Consider the following 27,107-nt stretch of genomic DNA (forward strand, 5'->3'; position numbering starts at 1 on the left):
CCCTGGCCTCACTTAATGGGTTAAGGATCTAGCATTGCCGTGAGCTGTGGTGTAGGTGACAGACATAGCTAGAATCTTGCATTGCTGTGGCTGGGGGGTAGGCCAGCAGCTGTAGCTCTGATTCAACCCCTACCCTGGGAACTTCCATATACCACAAAAGTGCAGCCCTAAAAGGCAACAACAACAAAAAATCAAATCAAAACAGGCAAACATACTGTTTTCTTTGGTGACATCTGTATGAACACATGTGAAGTTTTATCAAGTCATAGAGTACAATGTGTGATAATGCAGGTTAACCAAGGTGTATCATCCCATATTTTCTCATATTCATTCCTTTGCCTTTCACCATACTCAGTCAGTAGAAAAAGAGGACGTTAGAAAAGTAGAGGAGAGGATTGGAATTTCACAAGCCAAGGCCCTGGAGTTACAAGCTGTTTCTAAGACTAAATCATGAACAGAGCTACTTGAACCATAAATAAATTTAAGATGGGAATGAGGGTGCTTGGAAGATGTCTGTGAGGATGGATGTCCCTAAATGGGACTGGGTCTCCTGGTACCTCCCTATCCCCTTCCAATGTCTGTGAGTTCCCAGTTAGGAGAATTGGAGAAACCTTAAAGGGATGGACTTCTTTTTTTTTATTGAGATGTATACATTTACTAGAATAATGAACTCATTTATTTTATGACCGCACCTGCAGCATATGGAAGTTCCTGGGCCCGGGACTGAATATGAGTCTCAGCTGCAACCTGTGCCAGATCCTTTAACCCACTGTACTGGGCCAAGGATCAAACCCATGCCTCTGTAGCAACCCAAGCCGCTGCTGTTGGATTCTTAACCCACTGTGCCATGGTGAAACTCCTAGAATAATGAATTTTGTGCTGTGCTGTTTTTTTTTTTTTTTTTTTGGGAGGGGGAGTTTATAATACTGAGAAAAATTAAACCTTGAGAATAGCTTTCAAAAACTGAATCCAGATTAGACTGAAAGTCCTTCTGACAGGAGATGTCTCTTTTTTTCTTTATCAGAAAAGTATCATGACTCCCTGAGCAACAAGCAATGCTGAAAGTCTCAAGCTGCTCAGTTCAGGCGGCCATTAAAGCTGGGAAACAGGACAGAAGACTGGTGTCAATCAATGCCCCTCCTCCCGCTCTGGGGGCCTGGAGGGGTCCCTCCTTAAGCTTCTGTCCGTGTAAACTCTGATTCTGCACCCATTGACTCTCCTGTTTCTGGAAGGACAGCCACTTAGCACATCCTAAGACAGCCATGCAATGCAGCTGCCATTCAGTCTGTGATTCTGTCTAAATACAAATCAACTGTCGTAGAATATCAGAATGATTGCTCGATAAACAGGAGCCAGCTGGTTTTACAGTGTAATGATAAAGGGCCTTCTGAGCAGGGATGTAAACTTAAAAAGAAGAAAAGAAAAGAAATAACTCCTGATCCCTCCCAGGAACCTTGCCACCAATGGCACCCAGAACAGAGATAGCTCCCTTCTCAAACTCCAGGGTTAGTAGACATAAACTATTGCATGTGGTGTATAGCTGTATAGCACAGGGAACTATGTCTAATCATTTGTGCTGGGACATGATGGAGGATAATGTGAGAAAAAGAATGGACATGTGTATAACTGGGTCACTTTGCTGTACAACAGAAATTGACAGAACACTTTAAATTAACTCTAATAAAAATTTTTTTTAAAAAAGAAATAACGACTCACTTCCTAACATCAGAGACTTTCTATAGGTCCTATAAGATGTCCCACCAAGTCTGGCAGAATTCTCACTGCACAATGGATGCAACACAGAAGGAAGAATTTAGGAAGGACCTTCCCAGAGCAGGGGATGAAGAACACAGGCAGAGACAGAGGTGGCTTCGATTCTGAAGCCCCTTCTGCCTGACGTCTTACATCTATAGTCGGATATGGCTATTCAAACACCTCTGCAAATCCTCTGACATTCCTCCCGCCGAGAAGGGGGCTGGCTAACTTAATGACGCATGCCACTAACAGAAAGAGACAGATGGACAGCGTAAAAGTCCCAAGGCTTTGGTCAGAGAAGGTACCTCCAGCCCTGGGAGGAGCCAGTCACCACCTAAGTGGTCTCACAGTCCTGAATTTGCTTGAACTCAGTCCTTAAGAGCTCCCAGCCAACAGTGGGCATCCCACAGCCCTGTGCATGGGCCATTGTGGCAGGCCACACAGCCAAGCCTTCAGATGACAGCAGCCCTGGTAGGCCCCACATGGCTACACTTCTGCTGGCTCACAAAACCATGGCAAAACAGAAAGGGTGCTTTAATCTGCTACCTTCTGGTGTAATTGGATATGCAGCACTGACCTGAATATCAGGTCATCGAGTAGCAAGAGTGAAGGGTCAAGTAAAAGTAAAAGTAAAAGACCAGCACAACTGCAGATGACAGGTGATCCCTAAAGGTTAACCATCTGTGCCATGAAATGCAAACAGGATCGAGAAAGCATGACTGTTGTACAGTGTCTTCCGTCTGGTGGCAGGAAAGTGGCCCATGCAACCACCTAGGCTCTATGCTAATTCTCCTAAAACTTGGGTTTTAAATTAATGTCCCTTCAGGTATTATTTTTTCCTCTATGAAATGAGAGAATTAGATGGATCTCTAAGGTGAATTTTATATTTTTTATTCAGAATTTTTATTCAGCATACAAGAACAAATCTTACAAAATGAATAAATCAAAGAATAATTTTTTTTTTTTTTTGGTATTTCTTGGGCCGCTGCTGCGGCATATGGAGGTTCCCAGGCTAGGGGTCGAATTGGAGCTGTAGCCACCGGCCTACACCAGAGCCACAGCAACGCAGGATCCGAGCCGCGTCTGTAACCTACACCACAGCTCACGGCAACGCCGGATCGTTAACCCACTGAGCAAGGGCAGGGACCGAACCCGAAACCTCATGGTTCCTAGTCGGATTCGTTAACCACTGTGCCACGACAGGAACTCCGAAATCAAAGAATAATTAACTACTTTGCAAAGAGATTCTCCACTCAAGAAAGTAATTTTTCACATTGGCTTTCTTTTATCAGCAAGCTTTTCCGATTTATGGGCTATAGGACATGATTTTCAAAGTTTCACTTTAAAAACAACTTCCGGAAAGCTCGTATACTAGACAAAGTAGAAATATAAAGATTTACATGAAGAAAAAAATTTGCAGACATGATTCTATCTGGGAAGTGCTAAGCTGGCTGCCTCACACATGTAGGTTTTATTTTCTTATTTTACTGATGAGAAAACTGAGGTTCACAGGGGAAGTGCCCATTCCGCCTGGGGCCTGCGGCTGATTAAAAAGCAGATGTGGTCTCCTGATCATCAGATAGTAGCACTAGCATCACTTGCTAAGAAGTCCTGGTTAAGGTACCCACGTCAATTATCTCACATACGGACCTGTTCACTCGCTCATGCAGATACAGCCACCACACAAATCAGACCCTGTTCACTTGCCATAATCAATTTATTTTGAGTATTGTGGAGAGAGTCTCATTTAGCCCATCGAGGGAGTGACAGATTGTAATTATGCCTTTGACCTCAATTCCTCCTCTGTATCCGCGTCAGTAATGACTCCCAGGGAGGACCTCCTCCTGGATTCCTCAGTGATGCCAGCACCTGGCAGGTGTCCTCTGCAACTACTGATCCCTCCCAGGAACCTTGTCACCAATGGCACTGAGGACAGAGCCCACTTCTCAACCTTGGGGGAGAGTCCTCCTGGTTCTTAACCACCAGAGGAAAAATGAGCACAGCCACTCTGGACTTTCCAGAGACCTGGAATTCTCCTGCTGCAAACCTCTTTTCCTCGATTCCTTCACCCTGGCCTGGTCCCGAGCTTATTTTAATACTCTTCTCCCCAGCGCGCTGCAGTTGGCCATCACTCTCAGCAGGTGACTCTACCTGGAAAAAGGCTGAGACCCTCTCATGACCTCCTTTCTCAGGGGTTTACCATCTGTTCCTGGGGCTGAGGTTCTCTTGCTTTGCTCCAAACTCACAAAACATGTTTTTGTAGAGACTCTGAGTCATTTGTGTCTTTTATCAATATTTTTAAGTCTAGTGAGTTCCTGGGGGGCAGGGGCTGTGATTCAGTCACTTCTGTATCTCATGACACTTAGAACGAAGTGGGCCTTGAAGTACTTATTTTTGAAAGCATGACACAGCCAGAAGCAATTACTACTTTATACACACTACGTGTGGTAGGCAAGAGGAAGAAGTATACTGATACTGACTAATACGCTTCCTTTACTAAAATGTAATGCTAAGTTTAGTTTGTATTTTTTACTGTCTACCCAAGAGCTAACGGAAGAGGAAATTACCAAGAAAAAGGTTTTGTGATAAGAGAATGCTGGTTAGGTTGCAAGTTTATCCTGTATAACCCACAAAAAAAACCGGAGAGAATTAGAAGCTGCATGTTTTTTTGACCCTGCTCTCATCTCCATTTCTCACTTTCCATTCATCTTTTCCCCCAGCTTTGCTAGTTTTTCCCAACTTTACTCACTTGTTAACTCAACACACATTTTCGGAGCACCTGCTATATGCCAGGCACTGTCCCAATTTAACTCAAATAATATAATATTTGACACTCCTTAGAAAAAGAAAATTCTGTTTTGTAATTTAAATGGCATCTAAATGGAAATGGATGAAGACAATTAATTTTTCCAAGCAGCAATTTTATGAGAATCAGATGAAAATTCGAGAATTAAATGATCATTTAATGGGCCTCTATTTTAACCAGCTGGCATGTTATGCTATACACTCTACTTCAGATATATTACTTTTTTAATGGCTACCATCTACTCACCTTTGGATTTAATATTAAAGGAAGAACTAGGTTGACTAGCACAATTTCAAACCCAAAATGTCTTTTCATCCTTGTTCCACAAGACAAATTAGATTTGCAAGCATCCAGACCTCAAATCTATTTGCTCTTTAATAATTTAAGCACTGAAAGGTCAAGCAGCTCTTTTCTATTCCCCTTTATCAAAGTCCAAGTGCTAATGAAAAATGGCTGAATCCTATCTGCTGCCCAGTTGCCACACGCTGCTGCCTCCCTGATGGAAATTAACACATTACTGGCATCCAGGTCAATGGTACCTCAACACAGTGTTATGACTGATGCGTTTTTCATTTGTACAAATAACATCATCCCACTGATGATTTTCATGAGATCTTTCCAACCACACTTGTAATCTCAAAAGCAGCTTTGAAAAATCTCGGGGTTTGAATGTTTTTCTCCTAAAAAGGATGATCTAAAAAAGCAAATTCTCAAGGATGGAAAATGGAACAGGAGTTTCTAGCTTAGTGAGGTGAATTAAAATTCTATTATCCTTTTAATGTATTACTCATGCTCTCTTTGTTTATTAAAGTCACAGTATTCCCAGCCTTCCTCCACCACCATCCTGGAATTTAAAGTAACATAAAACCTTCCTACGGCGTTTGCAGTATGAAGGCACAATCCATCGTGAAGATGAATCTGCCAAAAATGTGACATCACTGCACCTGAACTTTCTTATGGAATGGAATTTAATTTCAGTTTAATTGATGCTAGGCTTTCCTATACAAAAACTCTAAAGGCTTTTAGAAGGAGAATAAGAAATCTGCATTTATATAGAATAGCCCATGAAGTAAAACCGAGAAAAGAACATCTGAACCTCTTTCATGTGCTTTTATTAAACTTGAAAGTTCAAATGAGATAAAATGTTTTTGGCCTTTTCCAACGCTGAAGACTTTGAGAGGACCCTAGCTGCGGATTTGAGATTGGCTTTAAAATTGGCGTCTTAATTCATTTCATGATTAAATCCTTGATTATAAGTCCGTTTTTCTTATCCACTTATTCTGTTTCTTATCAGCATAAAATATGGGAGGGTTATCCAGCTGGCCAGCAGAATGAGGGCCAAGGAGAAGAGGCGAGAGGAGAAAAGCACTGATCCATTTCACTGTTGGCTCTGCTAATCCCTTAAAAGTTGGCGCTTCTGATCCTTGCAAGGACTTAGAATATTGCTCATTTCATGGTACCTAGTAGTGACGTTTACCCTGATTTGCAATTTTTGGTAAAGACATCTATTCTCTCTCAAAAAAGTATCGAATCTGGTATTAATATCTTCTTGAAGATTAGCTTTTTTGGGGGGTGAGGGAAAATTATATACAAAGCATGTAAAATAAATGTGTAGTTCAGCTTTAGTGATGCAATAACATAGATTAATTTTCTTCCTATTCTTTTCCCAGTAATATCCTTTCCCTAAACTCTAAAAAGGTCAGTTCAATGTGTTCAACAACGTTTGTCATCATCACTGGGATGCATGTAACACTGAGCTGAGAAGCAGCTGACCTGCTCATTAACTCACAAATGAGACTGCCGAGTAACACACCATACAGCATTAACTGATCCACGGGGTTGAATATTCTATGTGGGCAACTTTAACTTCTCTCGGTCCAGCTTTGCTCTAGAGTAGCCATCCATTGGCGTGGAATAGTTTCAGGGCACTGCAAATACAACTGATGCTCTCTCAGCCATAATTCATTGTAAGGAGCTTTCCTGGCCTCCCTAAGTGACTACTGATCTGCATGTGTGTGCATGTGTGTGTATGTGCAGGTGTGTGTGCATGTGTAAGCACGCTGGTGTATGAGGTCCATGCCTTGCTGCTTTGCTGGTTAGTGATAAAATCTGATATCATGAAATATTAATTACAGCTGAAAGGCTGGGCGAGCAATACGAACTCAATTACAGTTCCCTATTGGGAACAAAGAGCAGGAAGAAAAAAATCCTTTCGTTAGGGAGGTTTGGGATAATAAATAAAAGGACAACCAGAACATAAGACACAGGCTGAGAAGCTGTGTACAAGGCTATGTGTTATCAATCTTGACAACAGGCACCGGATTTCAAGTAAATGCGTCTGAGGTGGAGCATCTTTCAGAGTGAGTTCTCCCCCTTTTAACAAGTGAAAGAAAACCTTTTCCTTTGCACATTTCACTTCACTTATAACATAATCACCACAACTGCATAACAAACATGTGACTACAAACATAATAAAGTCAGCTACTATTTTTTTTAATTGAGGCGTAGTTTAATTTACAATATCGTGTGAGTTTCAGATGCAGACACAGTGGTTCAGTTATACATATATAATGTAGTCTATATACATACTCTTTTTTCAGATTCTTTCACATTATAGGTTATTACAAGATACTGAGTATAGTTCCTGGTGCTATATATTAGGTCTGTTGTTGTTTACCTGTTTTGTATATAGTAGTGTGTATCTGTTAGACCCAAACTCCTAATTTATCTCCCCATCCTACCTCCACTACCCCTTTGACAACCATAAGTTTGTTTTTTATGTCTGTGAGCCTGTTTCTGTTTTGTAAATAAGTTCATTTGTATCATTTTTTTAGATTTCACAAAGGAGATCATATATTTGTCTTTGTCAGTTACTATTTTTAAAGCTTGTTTTTCTTACTAGCTCTAGTGATTTGAATAAACTAGAAACATCCAAGCCACTATCTAAGCCACATTAACTACCTTCATTATTGTACGTTTGTATGATAGTCAATCAGAATCTTTTAGTCCCTATAGGCAGCACCAGTGCTGGCCAGGGGAGCTGGAATACAAATGCCTCGTCTGGAAGGGAGGGGCTTTAACGGGGGTGCTGCTGAGAGCACAGTGAACTGGGAGGCCTCGCACCCAGGCAACTGGGTCCAGCTCTGCCCCTAAATCCTCCCCGACCATTAAGGTCTTTTCAAGCTCTGATGTTCTATAACCCCTGGTCTAAGATCAGGCAAGTTGCAACATCATCAAATGAGAAGAAAGCTATTTCATTCATGGTCCCTCTGCCTTTCCAGGGTACCTGTCACACGTCAAGCCCTGTGCTCAGCACAAGGGAAGAATGAAAGGAGGAAGGAGGCACAGACTGTCCCCATCCTAGAGAAGATGGGGTGTTAGAAACAGGTCCCTCTGACAAGGAACTGGGGTGAGACGCTGATAGAGGTTTGTACAAAGTGGAAGATGGCACAGCAGAGAGTCAGTGTCTACATCAAAATCTCTGTGACATCCGTCTCCCTGAGGACACCTGGCCGGGACCTTGTGTCCAAATGCTTCTTTTGCTGGTGACATGGAAGACTGTCTTGTGCTACCTAGAGTCACCAACTCTCTCCTCAAATTAGAGATAAAGCAATGATAACAAACAAAAAAGTTAATGTCTTTTTTTTTTTTTTTGGCTGTGCCTACGGCATGTGGAGGTTCCAGGGCCAGGGATCGAACCTGCGCCACATTTGCATCCCAAGCTGCTGAAGCAACAACACTGGATCCTTGACTCCACTGTACCACAAGTGAACTCTGGATGACTTTGGATTCCCAACACAATCTCCATTCACTGCAATCACCTGAGCCAACAAAGCCCCAGTGAAGTTGCAAGGAGCCTTGCCATCAGATCGACCTGAGCCAGCCTGCCACAGCTCCAAGCCCCGTGAGGCCCCTTCCTCAACAGGACAGAAGCCTGTGTGTCACGGCCAGGCTCTGGCTCAGATGCCTTCCCAGGTCCCAGCGGGCCTGCCCCAGGAGACCCTCAAGTCCCCCCAGGGGAGCCCCGGGAGTGGCAGGGTGCTCTCACAGCTTCCGTACTGCTCAGCTCCTGGCAGAAGGACATAGTAGGTGTGACAGCAAGACTGGCCATCTTGACTCCTGCCCTTGTGATCCCTGAGGGAGGAACCTCTGCTCTTGATTGCTGGGTGGGGATGGAGGCCCGGAACCTGCAGGGTCTGTCTCTGCTCCCTCTCCCTGGCCCTGGCACCGGGAGGCAAATTGGGAACTACTTTCTCTCTTTTCTGTGGTCACTCTGCAGGTTGCCAGATCCAAATTTCCCAATTTCACGATTTCATTTGTGATCCCTCTTACTCATTAAGCTCAAATCAAAATGTTGCAGGTGTGCTGGGTCCGTCTTGGGGTGGTGGTGGTAGAACTGGTGCTGAGAGTCCCTTGTCGCCTTCCCAGCCCACAGGCGGCCTCCAGCCCTGCCTTCTCCACAGACGGCCTGAGTGTGGACTGTGCACTCGCCCTGGCGGCCCTGGGGCTGATCTCATACACAGAATCCTCCAGAGGGTATTACGTTGCGGACAAAGAAAATCTGAGACATGGGCAAGGAAAGCGGGCAGTATATTTTCATGCACAAGAGCAAGTTTGCAATGGCGTTTGAAAGATAAATTAAGTTTCACTGTATAAAGGCTCAAATCCATCTACTTTATTATTATTACCTTCCCCTGCCATTTGTAAAGCTTCTTTTGAAGAGTTCTGGAAGAACAAACTTAGTTTCCAAAATGAATTTTCAAAGAGATGACTGACGTTGTCATCCTCAAAGCAACTTTAATAAAAATGATCTTTGTTTCCTGGCAGGAAAGGAACCCAGCGTATCATTTTTTAATACAATAAAATTCACCTAACATCAGGTGGGAGAAGGGTGGTAATAAGGGATGTGGCACCCTTTGTGAACACACACTGCTGCAATTCAGCTCCAATAAGCCTAGAAAAGCCAAGCCAATGTAGGAATATAAAACTGCAGTTTTACCATTAAAGGACATGTTGCCCCCTGCGATTATGTGTACATGAACAAAAAAGGAAAATTCTAGGTTGGATGTTGGATATTTAGAGCTCCTTTCCTTCAACAATTTTAGCAACAGAGAGGACCTTTTCAAAGGGTTCCAGAGCTGTGACCAGAGAAGCTTTAGCCGGAAAGATTTAAGGTGCTCTTATCATTTATATTTCTTCAATAAATAAGAGGAAACAAAAAACTATTACCAAGCATTTCAAAAGAACTTTCTTTGGTCTCTGGAGATGAAGGGTGAAACAAAAAAGAACGTACATATCAACAAACAAAGGCCAAAGAATTTGATCAAAATAATCCAGTACACTAAAAACAATATGTTTAACTCAACATTTAAGCACTCAACATTTTGCTGGTAAACACTGAGCAGATTTTGATGGAGTTAGGCTGGACTAAAAAAATTTAATAAGTCTTAGTTTAGTTTAAAGACCACAGTGAAGAAAACAAGAATACCAAACCCCTGCCTCTAACTTTTAAGAATTAAGTATTGGCAATAAATCCCAAAGATTCCAACGATCATAATCTAAAAACAGTGGTGTGATACATTTTCTTAACAGTAGAAGAGACAATACAGAAAGAATATTAATTTTCAGAATAGCCCATGTCTGCAAAGGAACAGCTATTCTGTCACTGCCTTGGTTCCAAACAGATTCTGCAGGGATTATGTTTGTGGTGGGGTGGCTCCTAGGAGGGGGCAGGCTCCTGACGGGTCAGGGGGCCTTGCAGGCCACATACTGCTGCACAGAAAGAGCACAGCTGTGAGCCCACCCCAACCCTCCCAAAACCTCAGTCCCTTTATCTGTGCCTCCACCCAGATAAAGATGCTTTCTGGCATCTGCCCAGAAAATCTGCTCTGGACAACTAGCAATCATTTTACAAAGGACCAAGCATGAGCCTGACACATTACTGCTACTCAATCCAAGTAACGAAAATTATTCATTTTTATTTATTTATTTATTTTTTCTTTTTAGGGCCATCTCTGTGACATATGGAAGTTTCTGGGCTAGGGTTCGAATTGGAGCTGAAGCTGCCAGCCTACACCATAGCCACAGCAATGCCAATTCCAAGATGCATCTGTGACCTACACTGCAGCTTGCAGCAATGCCAGATCCTTAACCCACTGCGCGAGGCCAGGGATGGAACCTGCATCCTCGTACATACTATGTCGGGTTCCTAACTCACTGAGCCACAACAGGAACTCATTTTTTATTATAGTAATTATTTTTCCTATTCAGGTCATAATATTATACCATAATAACTGAGGGTCAGGAATATTATACCAGGACTTAGAAAATATCCTAAGATGCAGGCATAAGAAAAGGGGCTACCATATCATCTACAAGTGACTGTCACCATTACAGACCAGAATAGCATCAACAATAAAGAAGAAAAGTCCTCTCTATATTAAGCAGATAATGTCTGCGTTAGATGCATTCTGAGTGCTTTGCTTACTGTCATTAACCTCCTGGCCGCCCTCTGAGGTAGATGTTATTACTCACATTTAATTGAGGAGAAGAATGAGGCAGAAAAGTTGTACCCAGGATTACAGGGCAAATAAGCACCAGAACGGAAAGCCCGCATCACAAAACTCAGCGCTGTGGCTGGTCTCATAGCTAATGATTCTGAACTCCTCTCTCTGCAGCGTCATTCCCAGGAAAGAGCCATTATTCGTAACTACTACAACCAACGATGCTGTCTCATCACTGTGGTGCTTTGATGGAAGAACAAGTCTTCTAAAACTTGTAGAAGATTTTATAGAATGACTGCACACATTTCTTACAACGACCATAAAATTATTGTCAAAGCAGGGGGGTTTCCTTTAGAACATGGATCCTATTTAAGTGATAATGATGGTATATTGGCATAAAAGTTAAAGGACAGGAGTTCCCATCGTGGTGCAGTGGAAACGAATCCGACTAGGAACCGTGAGGTTGTGGGTTCGATCCCTGGCCTCACTCAGCGGGTCAAGGATCTGGCGTTGCCGTGAGCTGTGGTGTAGGTCACAGATGCGGCTTGGATCCTGTGTGGCTGTGGCTGTAGTGTAGACTGGCGGCTACAGCTCCGACTGAACCCCTAGCCTGGGAACCTCCTTATGCCATGGGTGCAGCCCTAAAAAGACAAAAAGACAAAAAAAAAAAAGTTAAAGGACAGTCATGATTAGAAATTTTAAGCATGTTACCAAAAGCAAGGAATAAAGGCATAAAAACTAAATAGCAATCTAGTCAACATGTTTTGTTAAACAAACCCTGATATTACAGTTTTGCATTTTTTTAGCATTTTGGTTTACAAATAATTTTCACCTGTGTTAAGCCTCGGGATGACTCTGTGAAATGAGTGATGTACTGTACCCCAACTTCAGAGTTAGAGAAAGGCTCCGAGTCCACAGGATGGCCCAAGGTCACACAATAGTGAACAACATGGCCCAGAGGCAAACCCAAGTCTTCCGGTCCACAGGAGTGTTCCTTTCTTTTCATTAATTAACTAGTTATTAATTGTTTAGCTTTCATTATATTTTTCTTTGATTTTGATAAGAACTCTTTGTAATAGTTTCAGTGGTTCCTGGTTCTTTTTTAAAATAGAAATTTTAAGTGTACAGATGATAATGCAACATCCACATGTGCTAATGAGGGACCGCCTCCCCAGTCTAGTTACCATCCATCACAGTACAGGTGATGCCCTTTTGGGCACTTAGTCCACCTCCTAGCCTCCTTCCCCACCTATGGGGAGGATGGAAAGTAAAGGAGAAAGGCGCGGTGTCTGTAACCCTGAGAGGTGAGAAGCAGGAAGAGTTTCAAAGAGGTCAGAAGAGGTGTGTAAAGTTATAGTGACCTTCCTCATGAAATCTGAATTTGCAGCAAGGGCTTACTTGAAGTAGTCCTGAATTTTTCTCCTCGTTTTAAAAAAGAAATGATTCAAGGGTAAAGGTAGGCTTTTTTTTTTTTTTTGTATATGTTTCTGCACTCTATGGAAGAGTCATGGTATTTAACTTTTATTTAGAGATGATGATATAAATTTAAGACCTTGCATCCTCCTTATATAGACAACAAGTTAAAAGGAGGTTTTAGACTTTCAGCTTCTCTGTAAAGGTTTTGGTGATAATTACTTTTTCTCACAAGGAAAAGATGAGATTCAATTCCATAAACATTTACTGCACACTTAATTAGGTTTGAGGTACTGAATGATATTCAGAAACTAAATTACGGAAATCATTTTGTGGTCATTTTGCATTTCCTATTACATTTACATACATTTTACATAATGATTAGCCTTGGAAAATGCTCACTTTCAGCATTAAATTCATAAATCTAATTAATACTCTTGAGTGCTGGTCAAACTTCATTTCCTATGTGTGTCGTTTTAATTGTATTTACTGGGATGACCACTGCCAACATCTCTGTGGTTTCTCTGATCCTAGGCTTTTATATAGGCTGTTCTTTCTCTGGGGACCCACACCCGCCTGCCGGCCCTGGAGGGGCCACTTCCTACTTCCCCTTCATGTTCTAGCCTACTGCACAACTTGATCCTCTGTGGGGATTCCATTCTTCTGTCATAGGTTCTCTGTGTACCCTGGACTTTTCAGTACAGCTTGATCATCTGGCACAGTGTCTCCAACATAAAAGTGCTCAAGAGATAATTTGGTGAACAAATTAAGAATAAATGAATAACAGCCAAATGTCACCCCTGGTATTTCCTATACACTTTGCCATGATATAAAGGGCAAGAATTTTAACTAGAGATAGATAACTTCAGAGAGCTCTTATTCTTTCTCACTGAGCAGAAAGTACACCGGCATTGGATAGGAAAACACTACTAGGTATATGCAGAGAAGTGGAAAAAAAAGAAAAAAAAAAAAAGGACACAATTAGAGAACAACTCAAAAGAGATAGGATGATATGGAAAAAACTAACACTGCTCCCCAGTTGTTCTACTAGCTTACAGGTTGAAGAACTGAGTGTAAATTAAAATAAGGATCTGAAAACCAAACAGAGGTAACCATCACAAGCATAAAGTCACATATACTCAGTAAAATAAGTTTTGACGAAATAGGAGGCTATCAGCATTTTCCTGTGCTTTGGTGTTCCCATCATAAACAATTACATTGTATATACGTAGAGGTGCTGGTTGAGAAGATGTTCCAAAGAAGACAATGACAAAACCAGTGTTCTTGACATGGTTATGCTCGCCCCCAAAAGGATCCTGAGGTGCCTGAGGGAAGAGGTCAGGTACTCTCCAGGAGGCTCTTGGCTCCCAAGGGCCACAGCTCTCAGAGCACCTGGATTAGCATTCAGTGTCAGCATGCTCTATGAATGACTTGGCCTCTTCCAACTTGTAATCTTTTCTCATGTATTTATGTGATTAAAACACTTGAAAAAAGAGATTGAGCCATCTATAGTCTGATCTGTTAGTCTTTGTCAAAATTTCCAAGATTCTCCCAAAGGCTATCAGTCTTAGTTCACAACATCCCTAGAAATTCATCCCTCAAGCTCCCAGGAATCAATAGTGGTGATTAGGAAGACCCCGCAGTTGCTGAGGGCTTAGTGGCATTGCAGCACTGAGCTTTTTAACTCAGGCGATAAGTTGTTCACTTCAAGGTGTTTGCAATCTTTTGGTGCTTTGGGTTTACAGTTGAGTTGGCTTTTAAATGATTTCACCGTTAACATTTACAGAGGGTCCAGATAGATGGGGGAGGAAACAGCAGGTTAACTTTCTCTGTTGTCAATGGAAAATGAGTTCAACTGTTATGTCTCCCCCCCTCACCCTGATGGATGGCTTCTGGGCTCTGGTCAGTGTGGTGGGAGGTGCTCAGCAGGGAGGCAGTCATGTATAATGTATGGCCTCCACTGTAAATGACACTCCAGGGCTTTCAGGTAATCTGTAGTTCCAACCTTAGACATTTATCTTTGTAGAGACAAGCATGGGTTCCTTTGAGCATAGGAATGAGAAAAATGAGAAACAGTGTGATCAAAAGCTTGAGTCCTCCTTGCCCCCCAGCCAAGAGTTGGTCATGCTCATCCACTAAATGTCCCAGAACATTCATTCCTTCTAGACCAAGGGAAGCATTTACGATCTGGCTTCAGTAAGTGAAGACACCACCTCACCCATTTACTGGAATTGCAAACACACCCCAGGACATATAATAATCATCTCCAAAGTGCTAAGCATACGTTCAGGGCAGATGGGTTAGGGTGGTACAGGAAAAAGAAGGTAGAGAAAAGCAAAAACAGAAAGATCCAGGGGTTCTTCTGAGCAAGAGGGACTGATATACTGAATGTTTATTCCTTATGGAAATTGGGATTTAAAAATTTCACACAATTAGCAATTTCCAGTAAATTTTCAGAGACTCTTTGCTGAGATAGTTTTTCAATTCCGGGTTTCCCAGTATTCACTGTAATGATATTTGAAACAGTTAATATCACCAATCACTTTAATTAGGCAATACAGTCTCTTTTTTTCTTTTTAGAAAAATAATGTGTTTGGTTCCCCTAAGTTCTGTTTCTAATGAAAATTAGCACCTGGCATTTATAGGACCTCTTCCCTAACAGTCAGTGATATCTTAACCAGGCCCCATGAAAAGGTGCCCTGGCAGGGCAAGCATGGTCTAGGCCATACGTCCTCTACCACACCTGTCTCTCCACCACTAAGCCACCCTCCACCGCTGCAGCTTATCAGCTTATCCAGTTCCCTGGAGTGGCTACCCACTGCCTAATGGAGTCATCCCCACCCCTGGTATGGAGCATAACGCTGCCCAATCTTGCCTCCGTCTCCCTTCCCTTCTCCCATCCCAGAGACCTTAAGAACTTTGTGATCATCACAAAGCTAGTCATAGAGAAGCCTAGGATTTGAAGCTAGGTTTATTTGCTCTGAAGAGTATGTTTTTTTCTCTGTGTCCTGGGACTCATTTTAGAAAGTTAGGTCTGCAATTTATGTGATGCACAATCAGAGTAATTATTTGAATATTAGAGTTGTTACCTACCTGTGCCAAAGGAGGGAAAAGCTGATTCTACCTACCTAAAAGACTACACATGATACCTGAGACTGTCTTGTATTTTAGGTCATAATGATCTTGAGTGTTAATTAATTAAGTAGTTTCTAATTAATTTAGAGCAAAGCATTGTTTAGACCTAGAAATTATACATTGATTTATAATAGATTAACCTAAAATGAAGCTACTTTTAAGTTTATATTACAGAATCTTTGGATCTTAATGTAAACTCTGCTTTGGGAGGTTTTAGACTACAGTGTTTCCTTTCTCAAAATAATATTGTCATCTAGGAAGAAAGTAATATAAAGAGATAAACTTCTTTATGGATAAATAATAGAAAGAATATTTACAAGCCATTATTTAACTGCCTCCTCTGGGTGAAGATCAAACTTTTGGACAAAACTGTTCCTATTAAAAGGATAATTTTTAGAATCTGGAGAATAAATTCTAATATAATCATAATGGTTATAAAATGGTACCTGACTCACCATTACCTTTCTTTTAAGAAAGTACAAGAAGCAGCAGATTCTTTGAGGGTGAACAGGAAGTGAGTTACCTGTTTCACCCACTGTTCTGATACAGCCTAGAGCAAACTTTACCTTTGAGTGGTTCTAAATAGAAGATGGGTTTTTTAAGGTCATAACTTGCAGTATATGGAAGTTGCCAAGCTAGGGGTCGAATCAGAGCTTCAGCTGCCAGTCTATACCACAGCCACAGCAACACAGGTTTTGAGCCACATCTCTGACCTACATCACAGCTCACGGCAATGCCAGATCCTTAACCCACTGAGCGGAGCCAGGGATGGAACCCATATCCTCATGGATACTAGTCAAGTTCATTATCGCTGAGCAGTGATGGGAACCCCTCCTTTTGTTTTATGCTTTATTCAATAAGGCTCATAAAAACCATAATTAGCTCATAGCTCAGGGGTCAAAAGGGAAACGCCTGACGTTCTTAAAGAGCTGTTGTAGAACTGGGGGTGGATGAGAGTTCATTATGTATTTACGCTACTGATTCTTCAAAACTTGCACATGCATAAATAAAAGGGTAGCCAGAGGCAACCACATTTTAAAATTCAGCAGAGCTATCAGAATTTAAAGAAATTCTCTTTAGGATTTTTCTTGATGGAGACAATTGTTAAATTCTTTTTTTTCCCCATTTTTTAGTTTTATGGACGTATAGTTGATTTACAATGTTGTGATAATTCCTGCTGTACAACAAAGTGACTCAGTTATACATGTACACATATCCATTCTTTTTCGGATTTTCTCCCATATAGACCATCACATAATATTGGGTAAAATTCTCTGTGCTACACAACAAGTCCCCACTGGCCAATCATTCCATATAGCTCAGTGTGCATATGCCACTCCCAAACCCCCAGTCCTTCCCTCCTCATTTATATTTCATATCAAATTAGAGGTTCATGAGATCAGATTTGAAGGGACTGAGACAAAAAAACACTAGGTCATAGGAAAAGAAACAACACAAACCACGAAAAGCAAGAAGACACCTATGGAGCATTCAGTGTGTGTGAGAAGCAAGGTTTGAAGTATTGAAAACTATTACCTTATTTAATCCTTTCAAGAACCCTATAACATTGAAATACTCAAAGGCTCCTTGCATGAAGAAGAGAATGGGTGTCTAAAGAGGTGGTGCCTATAGAGTGACAATGTCTTTCCTGGACTTAGAAATGAGAGCCAATAACAGGCTTTGCTGCAGCTTGAAAAAATTTTTTAAAAAGGACCTGGTCCATAGTTCCTAACATCAAACTTTTAGACCACAGTCTACCATATGCCAACAACTGTAACTCCTACACCAGGAAGCTTCTTAGAACAAAATGCATGATTATCTTCTTCCTTTCATTAGTACTGATGATCTCTTTCTTTCCTTTCACTGCCAAAAGGTTACTGTCACTGTTCCAGGGCAGGTACCACAGACTCCCTGACACTCCTGTGCTGAGTGCCTTTAACAGAGAGTGCTGTGGGACACCCAGTGAGGGGCATGAAGGAAGGCCTTCAAGGAGTCCGCACGACTCCAGGATAAAACAGAACATGTTTGGGAAGTTTAATACATTTTCCCAAAATAAATACATTGCTTTACTGCCTATTTATCCTCAGTGGAGTGAACATTTGTCCTTCACTTTCCTCTAAGACTAAGCATGGATTTTTTCAAAGGACAATAGCATCCTGTGATGCACTTTTAATTTGCTGTCTCATTTGTTACTAAAGAATGTTTGATGAGTAATTTGAGTAAATCAGGAAATATCAGAAGTTAACAACAAGGCTTTCATATCAGTACATGTTTGCTATTTAACCACATAAAGCAAAGCAACAGCAGGGGAAAATGACAGGAGTAAATGAGAGTAGCACACACTTCCAGTCTACTAGGGATCATGAATTTAAGGCAAAATCCATTTAATAAAAATCTGGACTTTTTATATAGAAATAAACAAAGTCGACTTATATATGAAACTGCAGTTGTTATATAAGTCTTTCTGTTTTTAAATCAGAAGGGTTTTGGATGAATAAACCATTTATGCTTGCCTTTTATTAACAAGAAATGTTTCCTATCTCATTTGAAACGGTTCTTACCTAGGACACAGCCTTTAAAAAGGCAAAATATGTCTTCCATGCCTCAGGCTCTTAGCTCGTCCCCGTTTATAATACAATGAAGCTCCTATACAGCTTGTCTTTTTTTTTTTTTTTTTTTTTTTTTTTTGTCTTTTTAGGGCAGAACCCACAGCATATGGAGGTCCCCAGGCTAGTGGTTGAATTGGAGCTGTAGCTACAGGCCTACGCCACAGCCACAGCAACTTGGGATCTGAGCTGCATCTGCAACCTACACCACAGCTCAGGGCAACGGCAGATCAGATCGATCAGATCGTTAACCCACTAAACCTCATGGATATTAGTCAGATGCACTTCTGCTGAGCCAGGATGGGAACTCCTACATTTTAAGATTTCAACCCTGATTCTTAGGAACAGAAACTACTCACAAATTGCTTTTTAAGCATAACTCATAAAATGAGTCTTTTAGTATACATGTAAGTGTAACTGGGTCACCATGCTGTACAGTTGGAAAAAAAATATGAATAAAAGATAAAAAAGAGACTTTTGTATCATTTTTAAAATTAGATTCCATATATAAGTGATATCATATGATATTTGTCTTTCTCTGTCCGACTTACTTCACTCAGTTTGATAATCTCTAGGTCTAGCCATGTTGCTGCAAATGGCATGATTTCATTTTTTTTTTTTTTTTTTTTTTTGTCTTTTTGCCTTTTCTAGGGCTGCTTCCCATGGCACATGAAGGTTCCCAGGCTAGGGGTCGAATTGGAGCTGCAGCCGCCGGCCTATGCCAGAGCCACAGCAACGAGGGATCCGAGCCGCGTCTGTGACCTACACCACAGCCCACAGCAACACCGGGTCCTTAACCCAATGAGCAAGGCCAGGGATCGAACACACAACCTCATGGTTCCTAGTCAGATTCGTTAACCACTGAACCACAATGGGAACTCTGATTTCATTCTTTTTTTATGGTTGAGTAATATCTCACTGTATCTACATACTATATCTTTATCCATTCCAAGAAACTTATTCATAAAACGGAAACAAACTCACAGATTGCAAAACCAATCTTAGGGTTACCATAGGTGAAACTGTTGGGGGGGGGGAGGGAAGAACTGGGAGGGAGGGAATAAGACATACACACATTACTGCATAAAACAGATGTTTAACAAGCACCTACTGTCTAGCACAGGAAGATCTACTCGATAGTCTGTAATAACCTACTTGGAAAAAAAGAATGGACATATTTATATATATATATGACTGATTCACTCTGCTGTACACCTGAAAGTAAAACAACATTGTAAATCAACTCTACTCCAATAAAATAAAATTATAAAAACCACAGGACTGTTGAGAAAGCTTTCATTTGAGGGGACAAGCACACAAGCTACCCACGACTGTCAACGCACAGCATTAGAATTATGAGGGCTACGTCTCCATCAGAGCAAAGCGTCTGCCATGAATTAAAATTACATTCACATGTTTAAGCGTCAGTTTTAGTGTTTTGGTTGTTGATGTGATTGCTGCTCTTTCCATCCCTGCAGACACACGACTGTAATAGATGTTTTCCCCACTCAATAGTTTCTCCTGAATGAATGAATCAAAGAATGATTTGGTAATCTTTGAACATTTCGCTGAAATGAATATCAAAATATTTAATTAGTTAACATATTCAAGCACTGAGTTTTAATTAAGAAGACACAGCGCTCCAAAACATCTATGAACAAATTAAAGCAACAATGCCTAAAGAACAAAAATGAGAGTCATTTGAATTACAAAGACGTGACTGAGTCTCAAACTACAGCCCATCAGAAGGTATAAAACGTCATTAATGAGGGCCACTGCACACTGCAGATTACATATAAATACATACATCACAAGCACGGAGTCACAGAGAGAATTTTTGTGAGGGCAAGAAAAGCACAAGAGTTTGTGTAGAACTTCTTTATTTAGAGGAGCTCTTTTACTGCCAAAGTATAAGGGTTTTCTCTGTTGGACTGGATCTGCACGTAATGGGCAGTGGAGAGAAGAGGGAGAAATGAGGTGATTCTAAATGAGTAAAAGAAAATTAAACTCTTCCCTGTCTTATTAAAGAAAAAAATTGAATCTATGAACACACATTAAAATTCTGCCTGAAGTGCTAGTTTCCTCCCCGGAATGATGGAACTTGTGTTCTTCCTGGCCATTTCAGGACTTAAATAATTTTACGCGACAGAGCTGATGGGTGGACCGATGCAAAGACAACAATCGTTTACGTTGAGAGTTTAGTGCAGTTTCAAGAATCTGCATGAACCAAGCTGAGTGTTCGTAGTGGAATCAATACACACTCCCTTCACTCAGCACGGTGCGGTGCACAAGTGAAGTGTGACTACATTTTCAACACCAATGAATATGGATTAAAGAAAAATCAAATCAATCGAAAGAATGGGTTTTGGCAATGACACGATGACAGTATTTTTGAACACATAATGCTGTGCAAAATGCAGAAACGCCAACAGATGTTCACTTGCATTTCCTCCTCCAGTATTTATCTTACCATTTGGGAAAAGCTTTCTTGTATTGCAGTTTGATTACATGTGCATTTTGCAAATTTCCAGATGTGTTCAAACGTTTCAATCTACATTATGGCTTTATATTTTAGGTCCCTATGATTCCCTAATCAGAGTTCTTAGTTCTCTAAACATTAAATGAAATTGAAAATTTTCATAGACCCATTTAGATTGAGAGCATTATGGACATTTTTTTTTTCCCCAAGCTAGTCTTTCGACATATATTGGTCTTCCATCAACTCAATAGATAATCAGTCCCATTATGCTACACTATAGTAATGAATCCCATGAAGAGAATATTTACTTCCCTGCAAAAAAAAAAAAAAAATCTTATTGGACAGGTGAGTTGGAGATAATTTCTTCTCTCAAATTTGTGCGAATAAAATGTCCCCGTTTAGGACAAGTAAAGGTGGAATCCATGGAGCATTTCCCTGTAATGCTTACTGAACAGTTTACCACAAGAATTGATCTTGATTCTGGTATTACAGATTTTGCTGATGGACACAGAGAGTAAATTTGTTCACTTCAAGCTGCAAACATCGTGGAAGAAGGCACAAGGGGGGAAGACTGCAAAAAGACCCCAGCCAATTCCAGGAATGGTTAACCAATGACAAAATGATATTTAATAACAGCGAAGCAGAGCTGAACTTGGAAAATCGGGCAGTATGGCAGGTATAAAAGAGGTTGTGACAAGGCAAACCGAGATCTTTGCAGTTAGAGCTGGGCCTGATGAAATGAAGTGACACCTCTGTTCTGGACACCCTCACAGGCATCTGAATTTACATTTTTATAGACCTAAGAACAAAAAGCCTGAGGGTATCTATGACTAAGTAGTAAGGCTCCAAAGTCTCCCAAAATAACTAGAAGGCGTAAGAGAAAACAAGATGGTGCCTTAGCAAGGCAGATGCTGGAAAATATCAACAGTCGTTTGGGACACAAGTAACACTTTAACAAGATAAAAAAGGGGTTGTGGGGGGTGGGGTGGAGAGGGCTAATGTGGCCTGCCCAAAGAAATGCTTTCAAAGAAAATGCAGACTTGGAAAGATCTTACAAAGATGTGGATGGCAATCCAGCTGAAAGGGTTTGAAGGAAAGAAGCAGCAGGAATAGAAACTGTGATATCATCTGGTATTTGTCTTTCTCTTTCTGACTTACTTCACACGGCAGAAATTGACAGAACATTGTAAATCAACTGTAATAATTAAAAAAAAAAGACTAGAAAATGTTGATAAGCAGAAAAGAGAAGGTCGGAGAGATGGTCAGGGTTTCAGCTTCCTTCAGCGTGGAGGCTCTGAAGGTGAGTGACCCCTACCACCTGCTCACATTTCACCATGATGCCTCCGTGGTAGAACCCCTGTCCTGATGGCCGTTGTTGCTGAGTCTGGGCAACTCTCAAATTGCTCAGATAAAAAAAAACCCCAAAGCTCTCAAGGCCATGGTCAGAATGTCAGTGTTCATTTCATAGCAATTCAGCTTTCAGGAGTGAACAAGGTCTGGTGTGGGCCCACAGGTACACTTGGGTCTTGGACGGCCACCTCATGAGGGTGTGCTTGAGTCACTCACAGTGCAACCCCTCAGTGCCACACAAATCAACCCAAAGGGCCTGTGCAGTGTCAGTGGCATCGCTTTTCTTGCAGAAATCCTATCTTACACCTGGAATAGAGCTTCTACTCATCCCAGGGTGTTCTCACGAACAGCATCTACAAGTGCCATCCTAAATCCCACACAGGAAATACTGTGTTAAGTCATCAGAGTCAACTAAAAACAGTCTCACAACACTTTATAGGTTTTTCAAATAAACCATTCTGTGAGTCTACCCTAATTTGAATTCTCTATCAAGCAAGATTTGTCTGTTTTTAATCTTGAGCCTGTGGACTGAAACTTATCTATCTCATCAGGCAGAAAGAAGTCTAATGGAATGCCCTTTGATACGGTAGTGATAACGTGATCAAATAGAACCAGGTTTCAAAAGGTTAATGAAATAAAATTCTACAAAAGGCACAGGGAAACAAACCCCATGTAGCCTTAAAACTGTGAATCTAAATGCTTCCTTGGAGAACACTATGCAAAGGCATAGATTATCTTGAAAGGAATCTATTCTGATAGTACAAAATATCTGAATCCCTCTGAAACAAGAAAGAAATTTCCTTTATGTAGATTAATGAGCTTATGACAAGTTCATACTCAGGAGTTATTCAGGCACTCCTTTGCTTCTTCCTAAGAAGAATACATTTATTTTATTCATTCACTGTAAAAGTTATACTTTGTAATTTCTTAGCAATATAAATCATCACACGACGAGAAACGGTGCCTACACGGTGGTAATAAACTTAAAATCTGTTCAAATAAAGACTTCACAATGATCTTTCCAATCACCTGTTTCTTTAGGAAAAAAAAAAAAAAGTTACACCACCTCTTCAATTGAGAAATTAGCCCATTTACTAAAGGTTAAGGGCTTAAAACTCCATGGAAACAAAACACATCAACAGAAACATCCCACAAAAGTCATTTAAGGAATAGGGCTCAGGACATCGATGCCATCTGCCCTGGGATAAGGAAACTGAAGTGAGCAGTTACTTTTTAGGAGAAAAGCCACCTCGGAACAGACTGCGGCTTTTGTTCCTTATCTTCAAAGAACAACCCACTGGCCTCAGAATCCAACTCTTCAAGCAATACACGACCAGCCCACAGGAAAGCCCTTTCCTTTTCCTAGTCCTTTCTGCTAATTAGCACCAATAAAGATTAGGGTTTCTGCAGCAAATCCCTGGAGAACACATGCCCAGAATTAACCAGCTGGATTTCAGGTTTCGCCTAAGATCATCCCGTATCGGCTCTGTACCTGATGGGCGCGCCTCGGCTGTGTGCGGGTTTCAGCAGGACCGTCACCGTATTGTCGGTTTGATTCAAAGGTGTCTCAAGTTCATAAGCCGGCATGGAGGGTGCTGGGGAAGAGGTGCAAGATGGGAGACTCATTATTTCTGCTTTATCTTTTCCGTTTTCTTTCTGCTTTCATTTACAAAGAGCATTAGGAACACCCAACACTTAAAGTGCCTCTAGGAACTGCCCATGGACAACATCTAGGTTTCTATTCTCTCCAGAAGGTCAGACACCGCAGGAGGCGTTGACGTGGTCTTGAGCTTCACCTGGGTGGGGGTGCAAAGGGTGCGTGGGAGGGGGTGTAAAGGGTGCGTGGGAGGTGTTAGTAACACTGTTTCTTGAGCTGGATTCTAGCTACATGGGTGTAGGTCACGGAGATAACACCTTTACAATCTGTGTGCTTTTCTGTACATACACTTTCCTCCAAAAAGTAAACGCAAATTGAAGAAATAATTACTGGGTTCATAAAACTGATCGTTACAGTCCTCCCATCCAAGTCAAGGTTTCGTGTGGACCAAAGATCCGTCTTTGGGCTCCCTGGATCCATCAAGTCTCCTATACTTGAAGACTTCTGTTGGCCTCGCTGGACTTGGTGACCACTTAGCACGACCATGGAAGAGATCCTGAGTTGAAGTGAGAAAGGCCTGGGTTTGACTTTCTGGTATGTTTTGATTCGACCAGCAGGAGAGCTCAGGCCCGTTTATTCTCTTGAAGCTTCAGTTTACTCATCTTTCAAAATAGGAGAAATTATCCTCCAGGATTATTACAGAAATTCAAAGGGATTACAGAAATGCAAAGATAGCCAGGCAAATATAATTCTATAAATGTTCTTCTTCCCAATGCAGATCCTATTTCCAAGGCCATTTCCCGGCATTCTTTGTTTTCTAGATTGTTAAGTCTCATTACAGAAGGTAACAGAGCTCCTTTGGTAATTTTGTCATCACCACAGGCAAGAGGCATCATTTCTCGAGGGCTGTACTGAGGGAGGGGTACATGGCCTTTTTAAGGCCCTGGGGTCTATGTACCTGATGAGAGCACTAGAGATGGTTTTTTGTTTTTTGTTTTGTTTTTGTTTTTTGCATATATAGCTTTTTAAATCCCTTACATATAAAAAGTATTTTTTGTAAAAGACATGGGTTATAGCTCAGGTCCATTTATTGAATTTTCTCCGCATTAAAATTAGCTCCAATTCTATTAAAAATTAACTCCAATTCTTAACACAGAATCACATTTTGTACAAAGAGTAGTTCTCTGAGATTCATGAAAGTAGAAAATAGGGGCCCATAAACGGTAATTTTTTTGAGCTATAAAAATCAAATAGTTATTCTTGATGAGCCTGTGTGGGCTAACTAAAATGTCAACTGTCTTTGCTTCTGGATAGAACTGTTGAACTTGGTGAGCTGAGTTGTCACATCAACCAGAATTTTCATTTAATACAAATGGTAAAAACGAATGCTTTTTCTCTAAAGGAAGAGCCTCTTTAAGACAATAATCTTTGAGAGAGTTCCCATGGTGGCTCAGCAGTTAATGAATCTGACTAGCATCCAGGATGACGCAGGTTCAATCCTAGGCCTTGCTCAGTGGGTTAAGGATCTGGCGTCGCTGTGAACTGTGGTGTAGGTCGCAGACATGGCTTGGATTCTGCTTTGCTGTGGCTGTGGTGTAGGTCAGCAGTTGCAGCTCCGATTCGACCCCTAGCCTAGGCACCTCCATATGCCATGGGTGCGGTCTAAAGAGCCAAAAAAACCCTATAATAATCTTTGCAATGTGATTTCCATGGGGAGAAATTACCACAAAAGGGGGGCCTGGAGGTATGTACCTTGGCACACATTACCTCTTTAAATCTCCAGGATAAATTCATAGACCAGGTAATTTTGTCTTCATTTATATGCATGGGTAAATTCACTTGATCGAGATCAGAGAGGAAGTGTTTGGAAAACTGTAACTAGAACCCCTATCTTTTGATTCTAGGCCCCGTGGTCTTTCTACTCGCCTATCTGTACAACCTAAGTCATTTTCCTAACCTCCCATGCACTTCTTCCTCTTTTCCAACTCTCTGTATTGTTCTTATAAGCTAATGCTTAATATCAAGTGTCTTTTAAATTTCAAGTTAAGTTCCTGCTCATCAATTGAATCTCAGACAACAAAAAGTTATCCCTTAAGCTATAAATGCTTAAAACAAAATTCTAACACCCCCAAAATCTAGCAGAAAGCTGACAGTGCTCTACTCGTATTTCCCTTCCTTCAATTCTAAAGAAAAACTTTCATGAAACTAGGGATGAGGGACCACAGATATAAAAATCAGGCTGGATATGACTTAGCTAAGCCTGGCTGATGAGAAGAATTACCGTCCTCATCCTGCTCATTCATCCCCAACGCAAACAGTCAGAGCCCAAACTCACAGACTTCCCCACTCGTATCCAAGGGGAAGGAGAACGTCCCTGGAATTGTGTTGATTGCTGTTGCATATCCCACACCAGATGGCAACCCCATTTCCTCTAGTTTGAAGCACAAAGACATTTTCTGCACAGTTGCACATGCCCAGAAATATTTTCCCAATTCTGCCTGTTGTTGGAAGGCATAATTGAGTCTCTAGAAGAAAGAAGCTGGAGGATGTAGGTGCCTGGTGCCCCACTCTCTTCGGGATATGAAACTACTAATGGTGAAGGTCTCAAGGAAGGCAGAGCCTCCTGGAAGGGACCCCACGCAATGCTGCCTTTACGCTGAGCAATCCATCATTCATGGCTCATTGCAGAGATTTTCCCAACACGGCTGCTCTGGGAACTCAGGACTGTGAGGGGGTAAGAGTCTCAGCACAGAATCACCCACTCGTGACCGTGTCCTTCAACACACATGAACACCCGGGACGATGGTCTTAAGCTCCCAAGTTATAACTATTGATAGCATTTCATTGAATTCCATGAGTCTGATTTTCATACATGCAAAAATCTTCATTCATGTGTACATTTGGGTGGGCTCTGCATGCTTGACAGTGGGAATAAAGAAGTACAAAAACGCCACTTCGGATCAAAGGCACAGCACAGGAATGTACCATACCTGATATCTTGGTGGTGAACTGGTTTGTTGCCGGAGGTCCAAAACCCTTAGCTGTGCTAGCTCGGATGGTGAAGGAGTACGTGGTTCCAGGATAGAGTCCAAAAAACAAAAAATGGGTTTCATTGCCCAGTTTCGAAACTCTTCCACTTTGATTGGATAAATCTATTTCTGGGTCAAAGGAACTGACTGCTTTGTAGGTGATCTGGAAGAGAAGAAGCATGTGATAAAATAGCTGGGGCAGGCAAACCAAGACTGCGTCTTGATCCAATAAACCCTGCTGATGTATGCGCTGTCATGCTTTCTAAGCTCTCCTGCTCACTTAGACTCTTCAAATCCTGGATCCAGCAAAGGGGCACAGGAACTCAGCCAAAACTGTTAGGAGTTATCACTTTTATAGACAGAGGAACTGAAAACCAGTAGGTTAGAACATAAAGAATAAGTTCAGGTTTAAGCTAATACCTTGAAGTTGTTTG

The 27,107-nt window shown here is 41.4% G+C and overlaps 1 protein-coding gene across 13 annotated transcripts in view; it reads right to left on the minus strand.

Annotated features, from left to right (window-relative positions):
- Positions 1-27,107, minus strand: part of PTPRM (protein tyrosine phosphatase, receptor type M) — a 742,666-nt gene that overhangs the window by 262,429 nt on the left and 453,130 nt on the right. For all 13 annotated transcript variants that reach the window (XM_021097712.1, XM_021097707.1, XM_021097710.1 and 10 more), the window contains exons 10-11: positions 26,635-26,836; positions 23,540-23,642 (exon numbers count right to left, since the gene is read on the minus strand). In XM_021097712.1, the coding sequence (XP_020953371.1) occupies positions 23,540-23,642; positions 26,635-26,836 (305 nt within the window). The remainder of the gene's footprint in view (positions 1-23,539; positions 23,643-26,634; positions 26,837-27,107) is intronic.

Source organism: Sus scrofa, chromosome 6, assembly GCF_000003025.6.
Source record: "Sus scrofa isolate TJ Tabasco breed Duroc chromosome 6, Sscrofa11.1, whole genome shotgun sequence".
Lineage (NCBI taxonomy): Eukaryota > Metazoa > Chordata > Mammalia > Artiodactyla > Suidae > Sus > Sus scrofa.